Raw genomic sequence first — 23,146 nt, forward strand, 5'->3', positions numbered from 1 at the left:
CCTGAAGGGTTAATTGGTGTGTAGGCCTAATGGGATGTGGTTGGGAAGGGCTGCTGAGGAAAGGAGCCTTTCCCTTTGCTTCCTTAGTCAGGATGCTCTGCAGTTTGTTCTGAGGGCCTCTGGATGCCCAAACCCAAAGCTCTTGGCCCAGGTGGCAGCTGCAGTAGGTGGCAAAACCAGAACCAAGGTTCTGCCCAAGCCAGGGTGTTACTGGGCTCTTCCACGATGCCCATGCGCTGTGTGGGTAACCCCAGCTGAACGTTGCGGGCACAATGGCTTGTGCAGAAACCCTGGCATGTTGGAGGGGAAACCATAGAATCATGGAATCCTTAAGGCTGGAAGGGACCTCTAGAGGTCCTCTAGTCCAACCCCCTGCACACGCAGGGTCACCTAGAGCATGTGGCACAGGACTGTGTCCAAGCGGGTTTGAAGATCTCCAGAGAAGGAGACTCCACAACCTCTCCGGGCAGCCTGTTCCAGGGCTCTGGCACCCTCACTGTTAAAAATTTTTTCTTTAAGTTCCTGTGGAACTTTTGGTGCTTCAGTTTGTGGCCATTACCTCTAGTTCTCTTAGTGGCCACCAGTGAAAAGAGGCCAGCCCATCCTCCTCACTGCCTCCCTTGAGGTACTTGTAGACACTGCTCAGGTCCCCTCTCAGCCTTCTCTTCTCCAGCTGAACAGGCCCAGCTCACTCAGCCTCTCCTCATAGGGCAGATGTTCTAGGCCCCTGATCATCCTTGTGGCCCTGCGCTGGACTCTCTCCAGCAGCTCCACATCCCTCTTGTCCTGTGGAGCCCAGAACTGGACACAATACTCCAGATGTGGCCTCACCAGGGCTGAGTAGAGGGGCAGGATCCCCTCCCTCGACCTGCTGGAGACGCTGCTTTTACTGCACCTGAGGATCCCATTGGCCTTCTTGGCCACAAGGGCAAATAGCTGGTGAAGGGGGCGAGTTATCAACGGGACAGAGCTGGGGTTGGGAGATGCGCGGGTGAGTGCCGTGGGGTTGGGCCGCATCCCTGCCTGGATGTGGGATGTGCAGCAAATCCTCGCAGTGTCCCCAGGGGAGCAGGGCCTTGGGGCCTTGCCCTGCTCTGCCATAACTCGCTCCTACCCTGTGGCACGGGGTTGTCCCAGCTGCTGTGACTGCATGGGCAGTTCTCCTCCAGTGTGGAATCCTCTAGGGAACTTACCCAGGCATTTGCCTCAAAACAATTTTAGGATCAATGAATTTATGGAAAAAAAATATTTGCACTGGTATGACAATAATTTCTTGATTTAAAGCCTTTCTCTGAGATCATGAATTTCTTCTCTAATGCTTAATCTTTAGGATGTGCTTGAGTGATGGGGACTGGGTGAAGACATCCAGAAAATATATAACTACTAGGACTAATAAGACAGTATATCCTTCCTTCCCTCCTAGTGCAGACAGCTGATAAACGGCTCCTCTCTGTATTGAATTAGTGTCTTTAACCAGCAATACAGTGGTCTAGCCTTGATGCTGGTTATTAATACTGTATTTGCAGATGTATTGGAAACATTTCATCTGTTACTTTTCAAATTGTGATGAATGATTTGTGTGATATGGGCCAATGATTTGGCTCTTAGCAAATGCCAATACTGTTGCCTGCTAATTCTTGTTTTCTCCTTCTCTGTTTACAGCTGAGCCTGCAGATCTCTTGAAGGTATTAGATTTTCATAATTTACCTGATGGTATAAAAAAAACAACAGGGTTTTGCACAAGCAGAAGATCTTCAAAAGAAGCAGATGTTGCTTATCGAGTAACAAAAGATGCTCAGCTTAGTGCACCAACAAAGCAGCTGTATCCTGGTGAGTCTACACCATTTTATTTGGTTAGCATGTGGAAATACCTGCTCCTTTTCTTGGATTCTCCAGCCACACACTGGGCATGTGCTGTTCTCTTGGCAAAGGGGCAGTTTCACTGTTTGGGGGATGCAGACTTTGAGCCATCAAGCAGCACTGCAATAACTGCTTTTCCATTATTGCATTTGAACACAGTGACTGGTTTCACTATGGAAGATGTAGCCCCTGCCTACATCTGTTCTCCTATATTAGAAAGTTTTCACTATCCCATTATCGCACAGTGAAATCCAGCTGGGAAGAGAGAATTGGAAGATGCAAAGGAACGTGGACTGTGTTTTGCTCTGCATGTGTAGAGTGCCAAGCACAGTAGGGTTTTATTCTGTGGTTGTGGTGTGTCTCATAGTACAAATAATCACCATATAAAAATAAGACTGCCCCACAAGAGCAGATGTCCTAAGAAAAGTTGTTTGAAAATACATGTCATGGAATTCAGAGGTTTGTTGGACACGAGGATGCAGGAAGTTCACAAAGCCCTTAAAGAATACGTGGGCCACTGACCATTTTATTTCTCACTGAGAATATGTTGGGGACTTCTGATCTTTCAAGCCAAAGAATAACTGTTGCTCTAGAGCAAAATGTGCCTTTAAAAAAAGACATATGGGCTGAATTATTCACTGTCTGAGGGCTTCACAGACTAGGACAAATAGTCACCTTTGAAAACTTCCTTACAGAGATGAGGGGTGATGGATCCCTCCTTTACATAGGAGGAAGCTTAGGGATACCGGGAGTAGATATTGTAGAAGTTCTGGGTTTGTAGGAAGTTCTGTGTCTGCATTCTGCAAGTCTGTGAGAGTCAGAAATGAATCTGACCTGCCTGCATGAGAGGGTCCTCATGCCTTCCAGGGACAGGCAGGATAGATGGCAACAAGCTCCTTGCAGTGAACAAAAAGCCCTTCTAGCAGCAGGCAGAAGGGCACTGAAGAACTGAGCTGTAAAGCAGCAGATGACTTGGGCTGCATGCACACACTGCTCTGGTGTTGGGAAGGAATTCAATCATACAGAATCCATTAGCTAAATCACAGGTAATGTGACATGCTGCTACCAGTACTTCCAATTAACGTGCAGTATCTATCAGACCCAGTCTGTCAGCAGCCTAAATGAGGATTCGGAGTCTACTGTGGATGCACTTCCATCCTCTAGTCCTGTATTTCCTTTACTGAGGACTGCTATTAAGGTTATTTTAAGACTTATTATCTTATTGTGACAGTAAGCAGGTGAATTATTTAATCCCTGGGGAACATAAGCATAACCTATAGCTGTCCTTCCTGCTCGACTTGTGTAGTAACTGGAGACAGACAGTAAGAAGACAGTGGCTGCGGCAGGGACGGGTGTGACATGCCTTGCTGGAAGCTGGAAGTGCTCCATGGTACAGTCAGCCCTTAGCTTGGCTTTTGTTTTGTCTAAAGCCTGCTTCAGAATCTGAAGTGCAGAGCAGACCCTTTATCCACATCTTCATTAGGATTCCTGCCCAGGAATCCTAATCCAGGATTTGGGATGATAGCCATCACATGCCCAACTGCACCTTTTCCTTTTCTGGTTTTGCCTGCACCTCCCTGTGGATTGCACCAGTGGATACTGGGAATACTCAGTTTTCTCCCAGATACGCTTGAAGAAACGTATCCTGTTTGGAATACAGACCCAAACCGATTTGGGAAAGCGCTTTCCAATGGTCATGTTAATGGTCATGGAATCTTGCCTAATTGCTTTTGTTGTGGACACCAGGAAACAAAACAACCAAGACCACAAGATAGAAAAGTAATGGATGAAGTTTTCCATCTGTTTAGTGTGAATGCAGTGAAGAAACCGATGCTATTTCTGGTAAAGGTTAGCATGACACAGCATGCAGAATTTGATCTTGGTCCCAGGAATTTGATATTGCGGTAGATATCTTGGTTTTGTCACACCTTACTATTCATGGATCCTCTTTGAGTTCGTATTTTGCACTGAATTTTTTTTTGGGTGTTGATCTGCATGGTGTTTCCTTGGTGTCATCAGGCAACTTTTAAATCATCCCATAGTCTGGATAATCACATGGTCACTGAAATCTCCCCCTGCCAAGACTTCCAAAGTCGTTAGTCCTAGTTTTGCTAAGGAAATAAGAAGCAAAGATCTGAATGAAGAAACCCAGGGCTTTCAATCAGATGCACAGATGGTGTCTCAATATATCTCCATAACTAGATGGGACTTCAGCTCATACCACCAAATGAATGAGTGCAGATAAAGATGATAAAGTAATTGTAGTGCACTGTACCTGGGGAAATGTGGTTTTAGAGATTTCAGTAACCTATGGGTGAGTTGTAGTAAAACCTTCTCTGCTACAGAGCACCCTAGACAACTGTCCACTACACATAATATTTTTGTGCTAATTACAAGTTGGTGTTTTTCTAAGATGGTAATTTTATGGGCTTTGCCTTCTGCTTCTGTAGCCACAGCCAACAAAGCACGACAGATGTGTCTGTGTGTGTGTGTATATATATATGTATATATATGTATGTATATATGTATATATATATATGTATATATGTGTATATATATATATATACACACACACACATGTGTAGAAAAGCCTGTCTGCTTTTGAAGCCCTCAAAAGTGAGAAGATCTGCTGAGATGCTCTGTCTTTGCGGCCTAAACAAGTTTTGCTTCCCACCAAAGCTGCCCTCTTCCAGCAGAGACAAGGAAGGCAAAGTCTTCCGTGGCAGCCAGCAAAGTGTCATTTACATTCTTTTAGCAGACTTCATATTCTGTGCTCCATGTGGGTGTCTGCATATATATTTAAAGAGCTAAAAAGTCATTATTATAGCTTGAACAGTCATCTCGGAAGAAAAGGAGCCATTCTAAAACTGAAAGTTCTCGGATGAAAAAAAGGCCAAAACTGAGACCTTTGGATAACTGTTCTCCTTTGAAAAGTGTGGAAGTGACAGTCTTGCACTACCAGAAGCTGGATCAGCTCAGTACATTATCAGAGGATTCATTTTGATTTTTTGCCTTTAAGAGGCTGCAGCTTTCCTAGGTCAGCAGCAGGTCTGATCTGATGGAACCTGCAAGGTGAGCAGCAGGAGTGGCTTGTTCCCAAGACAAGGATTGTCCTGGAGCCCTCGAGTTCTGGTCACAGTGCTTAAAGAAGCACCGAATTCCCTGGTCGGAGCTGGGTTGTTGCTAATAACTGATGATGGAATTGTGGTGTGTGTGGAGGGGGGACTCTCTCCATCACCATCCTGGTGTTCCTGATGGCAGAGCAGTGAAAGCATGGAAGGGGAAGGCAGGCTGAGGTCCAGGGTCTGGATGGACATTCCCAGGGTCTCTGTCCCCTTCCAGCAGTCAAGCTGACGGCAGGATATGGATTTCTTCCTGCCGGAGCGCTAAGTGTGGAGCACACGGAAAGGGCAAGGAATTCATGTGGTTTGTGGAGTTTGTAGGGCCTGGGCAATGGGGTGAAGCTGCACTGAGCCACATTGGAGCAGGTCCCCTTGCTGGAGAGGTGGCTGTGCAGCATCTTTCAGCGTGAGCTCATTTGGAAAACTGGGATTGACCATAAGAGCATTATCCCAAACCTGTTGTCACTGCATGTCTCTACCTTTACAGGAATTTGGGCTGTTTTCTATGTCCTTTATATATTTATTGTGAAGTATTTATTATTATTGCTGCCTATGCGGATGGGTTTTCATACATCATTCAATAGCCTGGGCCATTTCTGGCTGTGACAGTGAAGGCATTGTTATTTTGCCAGGATAGCAGAGCAATAACAGAGTAATGTCAGCTATAATTCATCCATTATGGTTATTTGGGTTGAGAAACTCGCATCACCATGGAGACATTTTAATAATAATGAAAAAAAAAATTAAAAGCAGACTTTTAATGAGTTGGCAGCTTGTCCAAGTTGAAAGGTACTGTATTGTGGATTCATAATGAAATTTTGGACATGAACTATTTTACATAAAAGGCCCAAAAACCGTAGCCTGTAATTGGGACCAGGAAGGCGTATGGTCTTGATTCAGAGCTACGGGAGAGTTTGTGTATGGCAGGAGGGAGATAAAGCTCAGATCATCTTATAGGGACGCACAATAATCATGTCTTCCTTTGCCAAATATCTGGGTCTGTGTCCAGGCCTATAATTCGGTCATTTAATGACTGTCTGCATCCTCCATTCAAAATAATGCTAAATGCTTTCTATCTTAGTGCTGTCTAAGGAGGGAATGTTAAGTTGGGGTAAATGCCATGTGCTTCTAGCTCTCCTCACGTGTCTTGCAGTGCCCCAGTGTTTTCCCCTATGTGGGGCAGTGTTACTGATATCTGTTTGTCAACATGCCCTTTCTGACATGGCTTTCAATTAAAGCAGCCAAATGCATTCAAAATAGGGGCAGTGGTTAATAAGAGCTGCAGCAAACTCCCAGACAGGAGCGGAGAGGGTGATTTTTGTGGCCTCTTGCTTTTGAACTTCTGAGCTTTGCTGTGGTCAGAAGAATTCCCTGCTCATGTTCTCCATCCCCTCCCTGGGTCAAAACCCCTTAGGCAGCCCCAGGATACCATCTACAAAAAGCCTAAAGGGGAGCAGGAAATCTATTTGAAGCTTCTGGGCGCAGAGCTTGACATTTTTGTGGTTTATACGGCTACAAATGTGCAGTTTAAGAAGGATCCATTGTGTTGCCGGCTGCCACACACGTAGAGTCCCATCGCGCTGCCCAGGACGGCGCTGCCCCACTTTGCCGTGCCGAGGTTTAAGATTTCCCACCCAGATACCCAGTGCTACAATGCAACTTGTGTTTTGAGAGCCTGAACCTTTAAAGGAAAGACACCCTGCAAGTCCTGCAGCTGAAATGCAGCATGTGGAGAGGTTACACTGTGTAGGTCTCATCTCCAAAACTTCATCAAGCTCCTCTGCTAACACTTCAGTGTTTTTGAAGACCTCCTGTTTTGGGGCTATTTGTGCAGACTTTTCAGTGGGGCCCATCTGTCCAATCTGTGTTTTTGCTAGAATAGCATAGAAAATCCAAAATGAGGAGCTCCCATGCAGAGTATGGGCAACTTGGTTCATGTTGACTTGAAACTTCAGGTGGGTTGATCAGGATTTGCAGGGAATAGACCCTTCCCTTGGGGCCAGCACTGGCTCATACTAACTGGGTGCACTCAATGCTGCTTTAATCCTTCAAGAAAACCCATGGGAATCACCTGGGCTTCTTTAAGGTTGCTTCCTTTGAAAGAGCAGACAACCCCCAATGCCTCCTTAATGACTAGGAGAGACTTTCCTAGCTGCTTTTAAATATGCAGGCAAACTCATGTCTCCTACCGATTGCCAGATTAATTTCTGCTTTCAATTTTTTTGAACCAGCCCAATGAGACAGCCACAGAATGTTCTGTTCTGGTGTAAAACAGACAAAACCTAATGCATCTCCCCATTCCCTTAAACCCCTTCAATATTGTGCAGGCTGAACTAGCACAAGATGCTTAATTTCTTCTCTTCCTCTGACATTTTAAGTCAATTTGGAGACCTTATGATGCATGAAATAGAAGACAGCCAAAACTTTCTCTAAATAGTGCCAGGATGCACTAAGGAAAGGGTGTTTGGTTCAAGAAATAGAGAGAAATCCACTTTTTTCAGGACCTCTGCTCCTTGACCGCAGCCCTTCCATCCCAAAACAGTTGCCCTCTTGCTGTCTTTCAGCTTGGATGCAAAGGGCTGTTGTCTCTGTAATGGACTGCAACAAGCTGGAGAGAAAAAACAACAACAAAAAACAAAAACACTTTCTGATGATTATTTAAGATGCTGTTAGAACAGGTAGCCTTTGGGACATGCTACCTTCCATTGGCTTCGCTAGTGCAATGTGCTTTGGGCTGATCACATCACAGCCTCATATCACAGTAGGTTGTGGGGGGAGAAAACCAGGTCTTCAGATGGTAACTGAAATGCTGCTCAATTCCAACTTGGGGTTGCTGATGTGCAAATAACTGTAGGGGCAAATAGTTGCTAGTGGTCTCCCCATGGGCAATTAGACAACAGGACTGTTTATTAAACAAGCGTTTTTGAAATGACCTGGCTAACCTCTTTGCTTCTTCACTCCAGCTTCCCCATTCCCAGAGGACTTCTCCATTTTAACCACTGTAAAAGCAAAGAAAGGAGGTCAGTCCTTCTTGATCTCAATTTACAATGAGCAAGGGATCCAGCAAATTGGTGTGGAGATGGGTAGATCTCCTGTATTCCTGTATGAAGACCATACAGGAAAGCCAGGCCCAGAAGACTATCCTCTCTTTAGAGGCATTAACCTAGCAGATGGCAAGTAAGTGAAACTTTATGCACAAAAGGGAAAAAATACACTGTTTATATCGATACCAGCATATGTTGAATATCGTGTGCAAAATAGAAATTATGTATTAATGTATGTACACACTCTTCATGACTGCCAAGCCTTCCATTCTTGAGTTTTTTGCTTTGCCAGATAATACTGCAGATATGGTAAAGTGAATCTGAAGAATCAGTTCAGGTTATTTGAAATTTATGGGAGATAGCAGAGCTGAATTTTGTTACAAAAATTCATAGATAAGTTAGTGTACTGTACCATGTCAATTTAAATACTTTGCCAAACAAAAGGAGAATGAAAGAGAGGGGTAGTTAGGGGGTAATCTTGAGAGCTTTCATGGACCTCTTTTTAAAACCAGAGCATACTCCCCTACCTGTTCTGGAGGAACAAGTGATATCCTTTGGCAACACAGCTAGTAATTTCCATTTCCAATAGCACATTTAGGGTCTGCCCAGGGATGACTTTCATCCTTTTGCCCATGATAACTGGTGTCAAGTTTTGCAGGAACGTTATTTCATGAGTCGTTGTTATAAAGCTGGCTTGTTCTCCAATGCCTAAAGCTCTGTTTAACTCCTCTGTGGGACTATGTTCTTCTAGGTGGCACAGAATAGCCATCAGTGTGCAGAAGAAAAACATCACCTTAATTTTGGACTGTAAAAAGAAGATAACCAAATTCTTGGACCGAAGTGACCACCCCATCATTGACGTCAATGGCATCATTGTATTTGGAACAAGGATACTGGATGAGGAAGTCTTCGAGGTAAGTCATGGCAATAAGGAGCTGGAGAGGTTCCACAGAGAAGAGCTGGCTTCTGCTTTGCTAAGTTGTTAGCTTGTTTTTGAGATGCTTCCTGTGTGTTTGTGTAGTAAAATTGTAAGACTGTTGTCAGAATTTGTTTGGACTAGGTAAAGGCTTTCTGTAATAGCCATCAAAAGAGTGAGCCAGAGCATCTGCTGCAATGAGCTCTCCTGGTTCTCTTTGGTTTCATGCCCTTGTTGTTCTAGACGAGCTGCTGTGCCAGGACTTTGTATGTCTGTAGTTTTCAGTCTCTTGGCTTGTTCAGTGTGGGAAGGGCTCCACCCTTGGATGCAGCAGGATCTCATTCATCCCTGCACTGTGATTTAAGTTGTATTTCAGGGGCAGTTAACAGACTGAGGGAAAGCAGCTCCCTTGCAAATCGCAGTTTACTGAGGACTAAGAATTTGTTCTTTCCACATGTGCTGGACATGGATTATTGGTTTCCTGCATTTTGGTGTAACAGCAGTCTCCTCTTTAAAAGCAGCCCCAAATCTTGATGGGCAGAGTGTTTCTGTGAGCAGAGATGCAAGATTATAGAGGAGGAAGGAATAGAGCAGCAGTTCCTCCTGTAGTTTAGTGGCTCATTTGATGTATGAATTTAACTAGCAGTCTCAGCTTTGGTGATCTGCTGCATTTCTGAGGCTTTTGTGCAAAAATACTGACCCTGATGTTGAAAGCTAGAAGAGCTGAAATCAGAGCCAGTGCAGAGGAGTGTAAACTAAGACTTATTGACTTCTTTATCTCCTTATATGTTGTGTTTACTTGGAAGGAAGAGGTGTTTGCTGCTTGTGGGTTTAGCTGACAAATACAGCAAAGGAATGGGGAGCATCTTATGACAGTGGGGAATAATTAGTCACAGTGAAGCCAGCTCTCATCTGCTTTGCACTATCTGTCACTCGGAAGGAAAGTTCCAGTCTATTTGACATTGCCAACATCTGGGAGCTGCTCAGCTGTAAGCAGAGCAAGAATGCCTGGACTGAACGTTGCTGCCAAAATCCTAGTTAGGGAGTTAGAGCGGGATCTGTAAACTGCATTAAGCTAATAGACAGTCCCTGGAAAGTTTTTAAATTAGAAGGGAAAGTAAAAGCTGGGTTTAAGGGGCACTGGATTGGACAATCTGTCAAGAATTTCTGCAATTGCACTGGGTGTGATAGTGTAAGTAGAGCTGTTAGGTAAAGCGGTCAGCTTTTCTGGGAGGCCACTGAACCCAGAGATCTAGTAGATGCTCTAAAAAGTCAGTATTGCATCCAAATCGGATAAGGAAGCTGCAGTTTGGAGGCTTGACCTGTTGCTGATGAGGCTGTGATGATACCTGCCTTGCTGGAGGCTGCAGCGTGCACGGGGCTGTGCTGATGTAGGTGCAGTCCCTGCAGTAATGCAGTTTCCATAACTGCCCCTAAAGCTTGAGATCTTCCTTTGCAGGCTTTTAAGGGTGAGGACTAACAGACCCTCTTCCAGACAGGGCAACATGTGCATTTAGGGATGGCAGCCTGATCCCAGCTCTCCTCTTGAGCCTTCCCAGGAGGTTGGACACCAGTTCCCCTGCTGAACATGATCATCTTGGCATACGAGTTGACAGGACTTGTGAAATGTGGCTCTTGGGAGATGGTGTGAAACGGCTGTAGCTCCTCTTCCCTGGAGCCCTTTGCGGTCAGCTCCAAGCACACGACGACTACCAGCTCGTTGCAGATCTCTCCAGAGAGACTTGGCATAAGGGGCAGTTTGTGTTTCCCTCATGTGTTGTACAGTATTAGTACATGTGTTAAACAGCCTCTCCAGTTCTGACCTTTGTCCTTTCCTCTTCTGTCTTGTCCACCAAACTGTTTTCAGCCTGTCCACGTGCCCAAGCTCTAAACTGAATGCAACAAGCTTCCTGAAGGCAGCTATAACCTCATCTCCTAATTCCTATCTCAGCAACCTAATTTCTTTTGGGTCCTTCTTCCTTTTCTCTCCAGTCTGCAAGCCTAAGCAGAAACTTGGGAAAAAATCTGAGCCCACAAAAATGGGAAAGGCATGGAACTAATCCAGGGTGGTATGTGTTCCTAGAAAGCTGCTAACTTCTGGATTTTGAATTGCAGCCACAACGAGATGAAGCTGCTGCTGTCTTGAACTCCTCCATAGGCTGAGATGTTCCCCAGGGTTTTGTGTAGCCATGGAGTTGTCTGGCTGTTATGTCTGTGCCTGTTGCTAGGATCTAAAATAACCAAGTTAACCTAGAGTGAGGTGGAAGGCCTTGGAGGCCTAGTCTTGTTTCAGCACAGATCAGTAAGAGCTCTAAGTTATGGGGATTCACATTGTGCTTCTCTGAACCTGTCAGGACTGAAACCAAATAAAACCTGAAACTTTCTTGTTTTGAAAGTTCAAGTTATTTAAACTTTAGGTCTAGCTGGGTCCCAAGCAAAGCAACAGTTGAGTGTGCAGGGGGTGACTTCCTTGCTCATACTCCATTGCAGAAAGACTCTGGCAGGGAAGGTTAGAGAAGTTTCAAAACATTTCTGTAGAACGACATTCTTCCAGTGGAAAAACGACTTCCCTTCATTAAAATTCAATTAGTTTGGAGGCTCCGTGGATCTCTGTGTGGCTCTGGGAATGCCGAGTTGGTTTGAAAAAGGGCCAAGCAGGAGCCCAGGTTATACAAGTTAAGTTTTGTGCTGAGCTGTTGAAAACAGGAGTTTACAAATGTGAAAAAGCGTCAGGACAGGCTCTCGCGCTGGGTTTGGGAAGTGGCGCCTGGCTTCGTGCTGGGAATGAGGGGATGATGTTGTGAGACAGAAAAGAGCCATTTGCAGAGAGCAAAAGAAAAGAAGTAGCCCCTGGTGCAAGATAAACACATTCTCTTTGTCCAGGCTGTAGTAAGCAGAGTTCCTATGGATTTAGCAACACTGGGAGGAAGTCAAAGACATGTGAATGCATCTTGCCTTTTTTTTTTAGAGAGATTAACTGTTTCTTTTTGCTGTGTGATCTTTTCTAATATGTCTTAAAAGGCAGTGGACCTTCTGCTGGAAGCTTTACCTGTCAACCACGGCTGTGGGTCATCTCTGTACTCGGTAGCCTTCAAGCAAGGTTGTTCTTGGAAGATACATAAATCTGATTGCTGGCCTCAGTGGATGGCAGCAATCACCCCAGGGCTTGCTCCTGGTCCTCAGATGGGAATGGGGCTGGAATATTGCCCCCTTGCTTGGCAAAGCTTGGATATGTTTAGCTAAAACATGTAGCTCCATCCCATGTATTGCATGTTCCAGGGCCATATGGGTGGCACCTTGCAGAGGGTTTGGGTTTCTGACCTGCTGTTTTCCATAGTGGTTGTCCTTTGGAAAAGCAGTTGAGCACTTTGGGCCGAAGTTGCTCTGATTTAGCACGTGTGGGGTGAAGTGAAGGCCAAGTCACGGCTCCTTTGCAAGGTGGCTGATGCTGGGCTCTCAACCCAGGAGCGGTGATGAAAAAAGAAACCCCCAAACCTCCTGTTGGAGGATCTTTTATAAATGAAAAGTGGTGTTATAACATCTGTGACAGCAAAATGTCCCTGTGGGCTGGATTAGGTGAAAAGCCCATTTGCAGAGGTGTTTTTGGACATACGGTCCCACAATAGCATGTGGGCCAGCCCTGTTTTACTACCCAGTGTTGCTCTGTAGGCTAGGTGGGCTGATGAAATGAAACTTGCCCAGACCTTGCTGAAGTCCCAGGTGTGTAATGCTGTTGATATTTCTACAGGAAATCCTGTATTTCCTGCTTTTCTCCTGATCTGTCTCCTGAAGTCTCCTGGTGCTACAGCACCTAGAAAGTGCCCTACAGCCCCAGCTGGCCCACAACTACAGTGTTAATGGGTAAAATTGTTCTGTGGATGGTGGCGAAATTGCTGAGGAAACCCTGGTATAAAAAATAGGTGCTTAATTTGACTAATTTTGGTTCATCTATTTACAATTTTGTGGGGCTGTCCCACAAGGTAAGTGGTGTTTGGAGCATCTAGAAATACGTCGTTTTGGGTTAGTCTCTGGTATTTGCCTTGAGAAAAATGTAGCTGCTTTTCCTAAGAGTGGGAAAGCTGGTGCATATGAATATTGCCATTTAGCTTGATGCTTGTTCCGGTTGGCTTTCCTGGAAATGGAGGGAGCCAATTTTGTTCCCCCTGAATACCTTGTGTGTCGCACTGGCCGTAGCCGGTGCTGTAACATGAAGGGGCTTCTGATTCTGTAAAGCAAGGTGCAAAAGTTAGGAGCTTTGCATTTGCTGTTGTGCCAAAGCAATAAAACTGATGAGCAGAAGCATTTGTGCTAGCCAGAGGCATGGGAGGAAGAGGCAGGGAGCACTGCTGTGTTCTGGATGATGCAAAAAGGAGGGTGCTGCTTATTCCTTTCCCGCTTTGCGTTTTGGGAGACCAGGAGTGAGATGAAGGCAGCAGAAGCGGAGGGAGGGCAGGTTGTGCCGGGGACGCCAGCAGGGCTGGGCACGGTGCCTGCGGCGCTTTCAGGGCTGCTGAATGTTTCAAGGTGCCACAAGACAAAGCGGGATGGAAACCCCAGCGACCTGGGCCGTAACGGTGCCGCTGGGGCGCTCGGATCGAAACGCCAGCTCCCTTGTAATCTTGTCCTTTTGTTAGGTGTAAACAGCTCTTATCCTTAACGTTGATAACGCCAGGTTCCATTTCATTATTGTCACAATTAACCTCCCTTCCTTCCCATGCTCTTGGTTTTAGTGTTTTCAGCCCTGGGGAGTGCTCTTGTTTTCAATATTTGTGTGTGTTTTTTTTTCCAGGAACTCCTGGGGTTAGCAGAGGGGATCGATAGCTCTTGCTTTACCAAATTGTGTGCAAATGATACCAAGATTCCTGCTGTGGAACTCCTTGTAGTGCTTGTCATTGAGGACAGAGTCTGGGGCTTCCCTTCTGCAAGCAAAGCTGCTCTCCTATAGTCTGTTCTATAGGGATGCATTATATAGTGTCTATGTAACCTTGCAGGAAGATAGCCGTAGAGGAGTACACTGGGCTGTGTTTGCAAAATTCAGGTGTTTTTTTTTTTTTTTTTTTTTTTTAGTTCAAATGTACCATGGGGGCCTCTGCTGTGAATCCCCCAATTCCCATCTAGCTCCAGGTTTTCCTCCCCGGGGAGATCTCGGGGAGTCCTGTTTGCAGGAGCCTCTTGTACAAATAACAGAGTAGGGCCCAGGCATGGAGCACCCTGGAGCACTTATTTATGGGAGCAGTAACAAATTCCCCAATCTCCTCAACCTATGTGTGTTTTATTGCACATCGGGCTATGCCAGGTGTGCTCAGCAAGATCCGGGCCTAGTCCAGAGCAGGAGAAAGGAAGCAGGCCCAGCTCTTGCCTTAGGTTTTTGCTCAACCCTCAAAAACGATTTCTACTAATTAATCCGAGTTGTGCTAACCTGAATTTCCCTGCCGGGATGCGCTGCGGCCACGTGCTCCGGGGTGGTTTTTTCCCTCCTTGGGCAGACTGCTGAAAGAAGCTGATTTACAGCCCTGGCTGCTCGTGCTGCTGGCCCTGCCAAATCTGATTTCACCTCTCCTGCTGTAGGGCCTTTCAGGGAGCGCAAGGAGAGGAGGTGTTTAACACCATGGTGTACACCGGGGTGCGAGGGGATGGAAAATGGAGCCCTAGGAGCCAGCGTGAGGGCTCCTTGCTGGAGATGTCTGTAGCTTTCCCTGCTCTCCTAATAATTCTCCGTTTAGTTGCTGGTTTTGTCATTGTTGCTTCGGCTTTTGGTTTTTCCAAGGGGTCGTCTCCAGTGAAATGGTGCGGTCGAGACAAATGGATCAAATCCCAGGGCTGGGTGCTTTGGGAATAGCAATGCTGCCTAGAAAACGTCTGCAGTTGCAGAAGGTTGTGCCCTTGGCTTGGCAATTAATGATGGGACTTCTGTGCAAAAATCCAAGCGATGCAGTCAGTCTATCAAAACCCAAACGTGATATTTGGCTTCTGTAGGTGAGGACTTACATCCAGGATTGTTTTACCTAGGGATGTCATCTGGTTTTATCAGCATGTCTCAACACATGCTGTACAGAGCAGGAGGGACAGGGCTATATCCAGCCCCAGGGCTGGAAAACAGCTCAAACAGCTCCAGGTAACTTGGTTTGGATCCGAAGGGGATCCCTTTCTATGGATGGGAGGAACATCATATGTTTGAGAACACTTCTCAGCTCGTGCTCTTCGTTTCCTGTTAATTTACTTGGTTATTGTCACTTTAGGCAGCTGGGCTGCAGGGAGGCTTGGTGACTGGGTCAGTGTTACCTGCAATGATGTGACATTATTACTAATGATGACAAAAAACAAATATTAAATGCTTTAGTCTTTATTTCTCAGTGATAAATTCCCTTTCATAAACTGTGTAAGAAACCTCATGCTGGGTATGTGTGGATAATTACTGCAGTTTGCTGGTATTGAATGTCTTCTAGCCTACGGCCACAAATAATGTGAACAAAGATATGTTTTTTTTGTTCAAACAGACCATAAAAAGGCTTTTACTGAGATTTAACAGCTATGCAGTGCATCATCTATCTTATAATATGGCCAAGTTATGCATCAGACCTAAGAAGCTCTATGGTCTCACTGTTTCTTGCTATTTGTCTCGAGTCAAACCCAGTCTCACAGCAAGATCCACATGGACCTTGGTAGGATCCAGGTGTACTGTGAGTCTGGGAAGGGTTTTGGTCCTTCAGGTGTTGTTTTGGGTAAGAAGCTTCAAATTAATGCTTTTCTGTGGGTTTGTATTTGTGGGTGCAGGACCTTGCTTGAAGTACCATGAAGGAGAAGCAGATGAGCTTGTAATATGTAGTTGTTTTGGACTGGATATGGTCAATGCAGGAGGTATCAAACAGCTCTGAGGAGGTACTTGGCTGTGAGCTGGGGTTTGCAAGCAGGGACTGCTCCCTGCTTGAGGGCAGAAACAAGGTGGTAGGTGCTTGTAAATGGAAAATTTGTTCAAATCGGAGCAATTTCTTCTTGAAAGGTCTGTCCTGGTGACTGTTAGCAAAGCCTGATGAATTCCTGCCTTGCTAGTGATGCCAATTTGCTGTTTTTGGGGTTGGGTTGGAAGGCAGAGGTGATGGTCAGCTGGAAGGATGCTGAGAGACAGGGAGCAGGGAAGATGTTCCATCACCACCATCCTGTTGGGATGGCGCATGGTGGCCTCCTTTCCAGGGCAAAAGCCATCCTGGAAAGACGGGGTGGACAGACCCCACTGTCTGTTTCTTTCCTGGCCTGGGAATTCCTGCTGCCGAGTGGAGCTCCCGGGATAACAAGTACAAGCTGCTAGTGAGGAAACCGGAGCAGCCTCTGGAAGGCAGGCCTCATCCTTCAAATGGACTGCTGGCCTCCAAAGGGATTGCGAGATTCTGGGAGCAAATTCCATGTGTTTGCTCCTGACACCTGGCAGAGCGTTCAGTGCTGCAGCCAGGGCCATGGGCCGGCTCGTTGTGTTTGATGGATGCTGCTCCGCGCCGGGTCGTTACTCCTGGAGCTGATGGCTTCATTTGTAGCTTGCTTTTCCCTCTTAAATAACGGGAGGGAGGACGAGCAGCCCAGGGAGAAGCTCCGGTTTGTTCCATGGAAACTCTGAGGTGAAGACGCTCAGCCCAGACAGGGTGATGTAATGCTGGAAACCTGCTCCTCTCCATGACATCGCGCCAGGGCTTACGGAGGGTTTTGGAAAGGGGTGTCCCCCCGGAGGGGCACCGGGAGCAGAAGAGGCCCTGAAAGGGACCTGGGCTGTGGTAGAAAAGTACTGGAGGGGGGACAAAACTGGGGCCTGCTTGGGAAGCTTTGAAAAGGTGATTTTTTTCCTCAGTTTGAACAAGGAGGGGAAAGCTGAATACTCGTGCTACTGGGGGTGATGCTTCCAGCTGGATGTCATTGGCAGCATCCCTGTGCAATATGTAAAAGTAATCACTGAGAGCAGCAAGAGTGTTAGGGTGTCAGACCCAGGCAGTGGATGTTTTCCTCTTCCTGCTTATTTGGGAAGCTTGATCAATGTGGAAGGTCACACATGCTGCTCACTTGCATAAAAGTGCATTTGTGGAGCAGAAGTCTGTGGATAGGAGTAAGACTGCTTTCTTCTCTTAGATAAAAAAAGAGTCTGACTTTTTTTCTTCGTTTTGGCAGGAATGTGTTATAGGAAATCAGACTTATCCAAACCAAACTCCAGGGAGAAATGCAGGGAAGGGTTGTGGCAAAGCAGTGAGTGATTAATTCAGACAGGCAGCTCAGGGCGCTGAGCTTGTGTCCTCGGTGCTCTAAGTGAAGTTGCAGTAAAATTTAGGGACTTCTTGTTGCTGTCCTGCCCTTGCAGGGCCCTGCTTGAAGTCCATCCTGCCTCTAGGCCAGGTTTTGGTGCACATGGGCCTTTCTTTGCAGCAAGGACAGAGCGAAAACCCAGCATAGAGAACCTGTCCTATCTAGGAACCTCTTAGCTGACTGCATTCACCACCTTCCCTTGTGTTTTAGGTATGAACAAATGAAGCACATGTTCCCTGCACACGGTGAGGCTTGCTTTATTTTATTTTTCTGAGGCAGTCTGGGCTGCTTGCCAAAGCCCAAAGGAAAATCCGAGCCCGCTCCAGACATCCCTAGTGTGCAGGTGTACTGCTCTGTCAGAGCTGAGCAGGATTGAATGTATATGTTCACAATAAATACATCACCCTGGGGACAGGAGCTGGAAGAGGGGATTCCTAATGAGCTGTGCAGAGTATTGGATGGGGTTTGTGTGTTTTCTCTTCCCTCCAAGAACATGGAAAAAAGTCTCTAAGCGTGGACTCATTGTTCTGCACACGTAGCCACATACTGGCCATGGTTCAGGAGGTCAGGGCTGCTTGAACAAACAGTGCTCTGGCCACTGGAGCGAGATGTGCGTGTGCAGATGAGAGGATCTGTGGTGCAAATTACATTTGTCCGCAGTTCTTTTCTCTGGAATGTCTGCAAACATAGCGAGGTTTTCCTGGGGCCCTGATGCCTGGCACAAATTTATCTGCAAATTATGTTTACCCTCTTACAGCTTTGCTGCTTGAAGCATCAACCTGGGCTATGATGCTTAGTCCCTGCTAGCCGTGCCAGTCACCCTGCATTATCTCCTCTTTCTTGGTGAGTTTTGGCCACACAAGCACATTTCTAGGCTGAGCTTGGCCTCTTCGGGCCATAGGGTGTAGGAACCCAAGCCCTGTTTTGGGATGAAAACTGGTGCCCAGTTGGTTTGGTTATGGAAGCTAAAAGCAGGTTTTTATGTTTCAACACAAGACTTGAGAGCAGAATTTGAGATGAGAGCCCTGCACAAAGGAAAAATTATCTTTCCTGGACATTAGTGCTCTTGAAACAACCACAGAAGGAAGGAATTTGGAGCAGGGATGCCCAGATTTGCAGAAATGGTGGCAAAGAGGACTGGGAACCTACACAAAAGTCCTTCTCTGGTGGTCCCGGCAGCTGGGTCCTGCTTGCTGCTCCATGACTTGGTGATGGTTGCCTGTCAAACACAGGGAAATTCTTTTGCAACCAAAATTTGGTGTTAAGTTTAAATTCCGAGTGTGTCAGCAAATATCCCCATGGCTAAACATGCAGCCCCACTTATAACCTGAGATAACTTTGGCAGCCAGATCTGTTTTTCCCCATTTACTTCAATCCATAAAACCTGGATTCTGTGTTTACCTCCTGGGGCAGGAAACATTCCAGGAACTGATTCAAAGCCTCTGTGTATCCGAAATGCTCAATCCTGAGCTGCTGCAGGATTGGGGATGATAACTTGGGGTGGATCTCCGGGTTGTGGACAGAGCTTAGCTTGGGAAAGGGGAAAACTCTGCACTGCGCCTGGTTGCTTTTCCTTCCCTTATAGCATCGGTGTGAATCGTCCAGCAATCTATTGAGAGCTCATCCCTTGCACGTGGGTAATGATTCCCCTTATTTCTCCCTTATTTCCTAGGGTGAGCGCATATTAAAAACAGTTAAGGTTGTCTCCAGGCTCCCCTGGTGTCCCTTGAGCTTCATTCCCTGCCTTTCCTACCTCTGCTCTTTCCCTTTGCTCCTCGCTTTCCCTCATAGCCAGGTGTGGGATTGATCCTGCAGGGTTTTGGGTCGCTGGGATCAGCACCCTCCAGGTTTCCCTGTTTACACAGGGCTGAGTGGGATGCGAATGGGGCTGGCTCGGTGCAGCACCCGCAGCAACTCGGGCCAGCAGCTTCACTAAATTTACTACATATTTTCCATGGTGTGAGAGCCCTGCTTACAATACGCCTGCAGAGCCAGCTTTGTGTGGGCGGTGCAGCGAGCAGGATCTAATCTTGTTCCTAATTTTCCATAGACTAAAGGGAAATAAATCACTGGAGCCAGGAAACGGCAAGTTTTGGGGCAAAGGAGGAAGATGCAGAAGAGCCGCGCGGCGACGCACTGCAGCTTGCAAGGAGGGGGAATCTGGTTTTAAGCTATCCTGTATGCTTCACGCATATGTCATTGAAAAATAACTTCTATGGGGAAAAAAGGCAGCTTTTTGTTGGCTATTAGTGGGTTATTTGAGTTGGATGAAGGAGGGGAACTTGGAGCAGGGTTGAGCGGTGCTTGGTAACACGGTGACATAAGGAGATTAAGGCGAATGGAGGGAGTGCAGCACTAGGTGGAACGGTAAAGAAAATACGGAATGGTAACAAAAATATGAAATGGTAAAGAAAATATGAAACTTGAGTATGTGGTCAGGTCTGTGCGCCCACAAGAAGGCGGCTGCAGCCTGGGCAGCCTTTGGCAGCCCTGGGCCCTGTAATTTGGGCTTGCACGGAGTTTTCTGGAGACTCTGCTGCACTACGTGGGGCTGGAGCTCCTCTCCCCTGGAAACCCTGCAATTTCCTCCGGTCGGAATAGAAGGGGAGCCTGGATGAAACTGCTGGTCAGAACTGATGCCCTCAGCAGATTTCAGCAGCTGGGAAAGGCTTTAGCCCATGGGGGAGGCAGAATTGGAGGGTTCCCCATAGCCTTGATTGATTTGTGCAATCCAGAGCTGCAAACTGCTCCTGCTGGGATGGGAATGCGGTGCTTGGTACCTCACCCCAGACACCCCCATGGGCTCCCACCGAAAAGGGAGGCAGGGAGGGGGCCTGGCTGTGTTCACCCTGCAGCAAGGAAGGCAGGGAACCAACACTGATAACAAGAGACCACGCAAAGTTAGTGACAGGGGAGCAGGAAGCAAAGAAAACCCACCCAGGAATAAAATAGATCCATCCTAGAGCTACGGAGAACCGTAGCTGAATGTGGTTAGTCCCAGGAAGGTGTTGCCAGGGGCCACGATGGCTTTGCTGTCACTCGTTGGGATGGATCCCGCGGTGGCCACCAGGCTGAGGCTCCTTCGGCTCCTCTGATCCTTCACCCCCAAAAGCAGCTCTGGGGCAGCCTGAGGCGCCCTGCTTAGGGCCCAAACCCGGTAGTGTGGAGAAAAGGGGTGCACAAGAGGCTTCCTGGGTAGCCAGAGGCGCTCCTAAAATCCTCACAGCCTTTGCTGTGTGATTCGGAATACACCGGACACAAAAACGAGGGCCTGATGGCAGAATTGCTCATTGTTTCATCCCCTCTCTCCCTCTCAGCTTTATTAACTGCCAGTTAGAGCCCTGGCAGATGACAGACAATGACATCCATTCATTTGGCCCCATTCATTTCTCAGAGGCCAGGGTTGGGCTCTTTTTTTTCTTTTCCCTTTTTAATTTCCATGCTGGACAGTAGAAGGTCAGGCACAAACTGTCCTCCCTTTATGTGAGTGCCTCCCCCAGCACGCAGGCCATCAGATACTGCAGTTTTTAAGCAGGGCTCAGTCCGAGGGTTGCAGTTTGCACTGATATTGTCCAGGCAAGGCTGGGACCTTGTGCTCGGGGCACCCACAAAGCGGGTGGCATCTCTGCTTGTCCCAACTGTGGTCCTTGCTGGACACTTGGTCCATGGCATGTGGCCACACTGCCTGGCATCTCACCTAGGTTCACAGAAAACCCATCCCTGCCTTGCAATCCCTAATCCCTGCTTGTAAAGTTACTCTTAGCTGGCATTACTATTGAAAGCCTGTAGGGATTAGGTCTGTTATAGTCCAAAAAAAAAAAAAAAAAAAAGCTATGAACTCGGCAATACAATCTCTAAGTAGTCTAAAGGTCTTTTAGAAGATATTGTATGTATTTACATTATTCTTAGCTGATATTTGTAATCTGGAAAAAGAAATGGCTATGGTGGCCCTAGTTAAAAGTTTATATTAAGGCTAAGGGTTCAGACAGTGACAACAGCCCATGTGATTGCGGGGCCACTATTTTGAGAGATCAATGCTGTAATTTGTCTGTGTGGAATCTGCTCTAAGTGCTGATTTTACGTTACCAAATGAAGAGTTTGAAGGCAGAGATCACAGAGCAGCAAACTGCAGTGTGGCCATGTAGGAAAACAACTTCAAGGGTTTGATCCTAGCGTGCTTGCTGGAAAGCCAGTGATAATTAAAGTCTGCTCTGTGCATGGGTAAATCACTCGTGGTGGCTTGTTCGAGGTCACCTGGATGCCCGTGTCAGGTGTGGCCATGGCCAGCACGTGGTGATGGTCCCTGTGCTGGGGGATGTGGGTGAGAGCTCCCTGGGTGCTGGTTAGAGCCTTGGTTTTCCCCTCTATTCTTTATGTGCCTGACAAATTGAGGAGGAGGAGAGGGTGTTTTCTATGTATAGACAGACATGCAGCAAGAACCACTTATTTTGTGGTGCTTCAGCTCATCTTTTCTTCAGTTGTTGGATTTGGGAATTCTAGAGATGCCTTGAGGTTGAAGTCTTTCCATGAGTGCTGGAATTAGTCAAGTCTGGGTTCCTTCTAATTTGTGTCTTGTGGTCGCTTAAAGCCTGTCCTATGGTTGGAACATGAAGGAGATGTCATCTTGTGGATGCTTCTCTAGGCAATAAGATGCAAACTCACCCTGCAAAGCCTCCCTCCAGACAGTGAACTTGCACAGGGCCTTTTTACCTGGCTGCCTCCTTCCATGACATTTATAGGGATTTAATTATCTCGAGCCTTTTTCCTCTGTCAGATGTGATTGAAATCAGCTCTGGGATCCGGGAGTTATTGAGGCAGACACACACACCTGTAGCTGTGCAGAGATCATGCACGGTTTATTTTCCAGGGAAACCAGCCAAAAAATGCACTGCTGTCCTAATGGTTTGTTAGAGGAGAAGACTTCCTCACGTGTTAGAGTATAAAACTTCATATTAAATCACTCCGGGGTTTCTGGTGTATGAAAGTGAGGTGAATTTTTAGTTGTTACAAACATGTTGGCATAGATGGATGGGAGGATGGATTATTTCTTTAGCAGAGGTGTCTCTCTCCAGCATGCCCACACCTGCCATGCATGCAACACACAGACTGAATCTGTTCTCAAGATAGGAACATTTTAAGGAGAGTCACCTAGCTTCCCCGTAGTTCTTTGTGCTGGCAATATTTACTTCAATGTGATGAAATTTGAACTAGAAGTCATGCAGTTTAATGAAAACGTGTGGTTTGGATTCCGTGTTCTTCCCATATGTTTCTAATCTGCTGGGGGGTTTCAGACGTCTGCCCAGAACATACAACTTGCACACAAAGAAAAAGTTTAAAAATGCTCCTTTTGCAAAGAGAAAGACTGACTTTACAACAGGAAAAAAAAATTTGAGAGCAATATCCTCTCTTTATTGGAGTGAAGTGGGACTGTCAGGGTTTTCTTTGTTTTTCTTTGCCTTTAAAAAGGCCTGAACTATGTGTCGTTGTGTTCTTCCTCTTTGAAATAGCTACAGAAACCTCCCCTATGAGCTCTGCCCGTGCTGCTGCAGTGAAGAAACAAATATAAGAGCTTGTCCAGCCCGGCCCTTCTCCAGCCTGCAGAGCCAGAGAAATCCACTCGATAGCCCAACTGTGCTCCCTGCGACCCAAAACGATGGTTTTGCTCGTAAAAATTCTACATAAAGAGATTTTGCTTTAGAAGGTGCAAGTGCATCTCAAACTCTTCTCCACCAGCTCGTATTTTCACTATTATTTGCTAGAGTAAAATAAGATAACTGAGCAGCTCCTGCACAACACCCTGCTGCACCAATGTTGCAGTATTGGCATGGTAGCCTCGCTGCTTGTTGTCCCCTGCCGATGCCACCTGCTTCCCAAGCTGTCCCTTTCTCAAGCTGCTTTCTTGTCTACTTTATCTGCCTTAA

General features: G+C 46.6%; 1 protein-coding gene across 2 annotated transcripts in view; it reads left to right on the forward strand.

Annotated features, from left to right (window-relative positions):
* The window catches only part of COL5A1 (collagen type V alpha 1 chain), a 131,678-nt gene that overhangs the window by 29,874 nt on the left and 78,658 nt on the right, over positions 1–23,146 (forward strand). For both annotated transcript variants that reach the window (XM_088525323.1, XM_088525324.1), the window contains exons 2-4: positions 1,663–1,830; positions 7,946–8,159; positions 8,778–8,940. In XM_088525323.1, coding sequence (XP_088381449.1) covers positions 1,663–1,830; positions 7,946–8,159; positions 8,778–8,940 — 545 coding nt within the window. The remainder of the gene's footprint in view (positions 1–1,662; positions 1,831–7,945; positions 8,160–8,777; positions 8,941–23,146) is intronic.

The sequence above is a fragment of the Tinamus guttatus genome, unplaced genomic scaffold, assembly GCF_059628265.1.
Source record: "Tinamus guttatus ecotype Peru unplaced genomic scaffold, ASM5962826v1 Tinamus_guttatus_pri_ptg000226l, whole genome shotgun sequence".
Taxonomy (NCBI): domain Eukaryota; kingdom Metazoa; phylum Chordata; class Aves; order Tinamiformes; family Tinamidae; genus Tinamus; species Tinamus guttatus.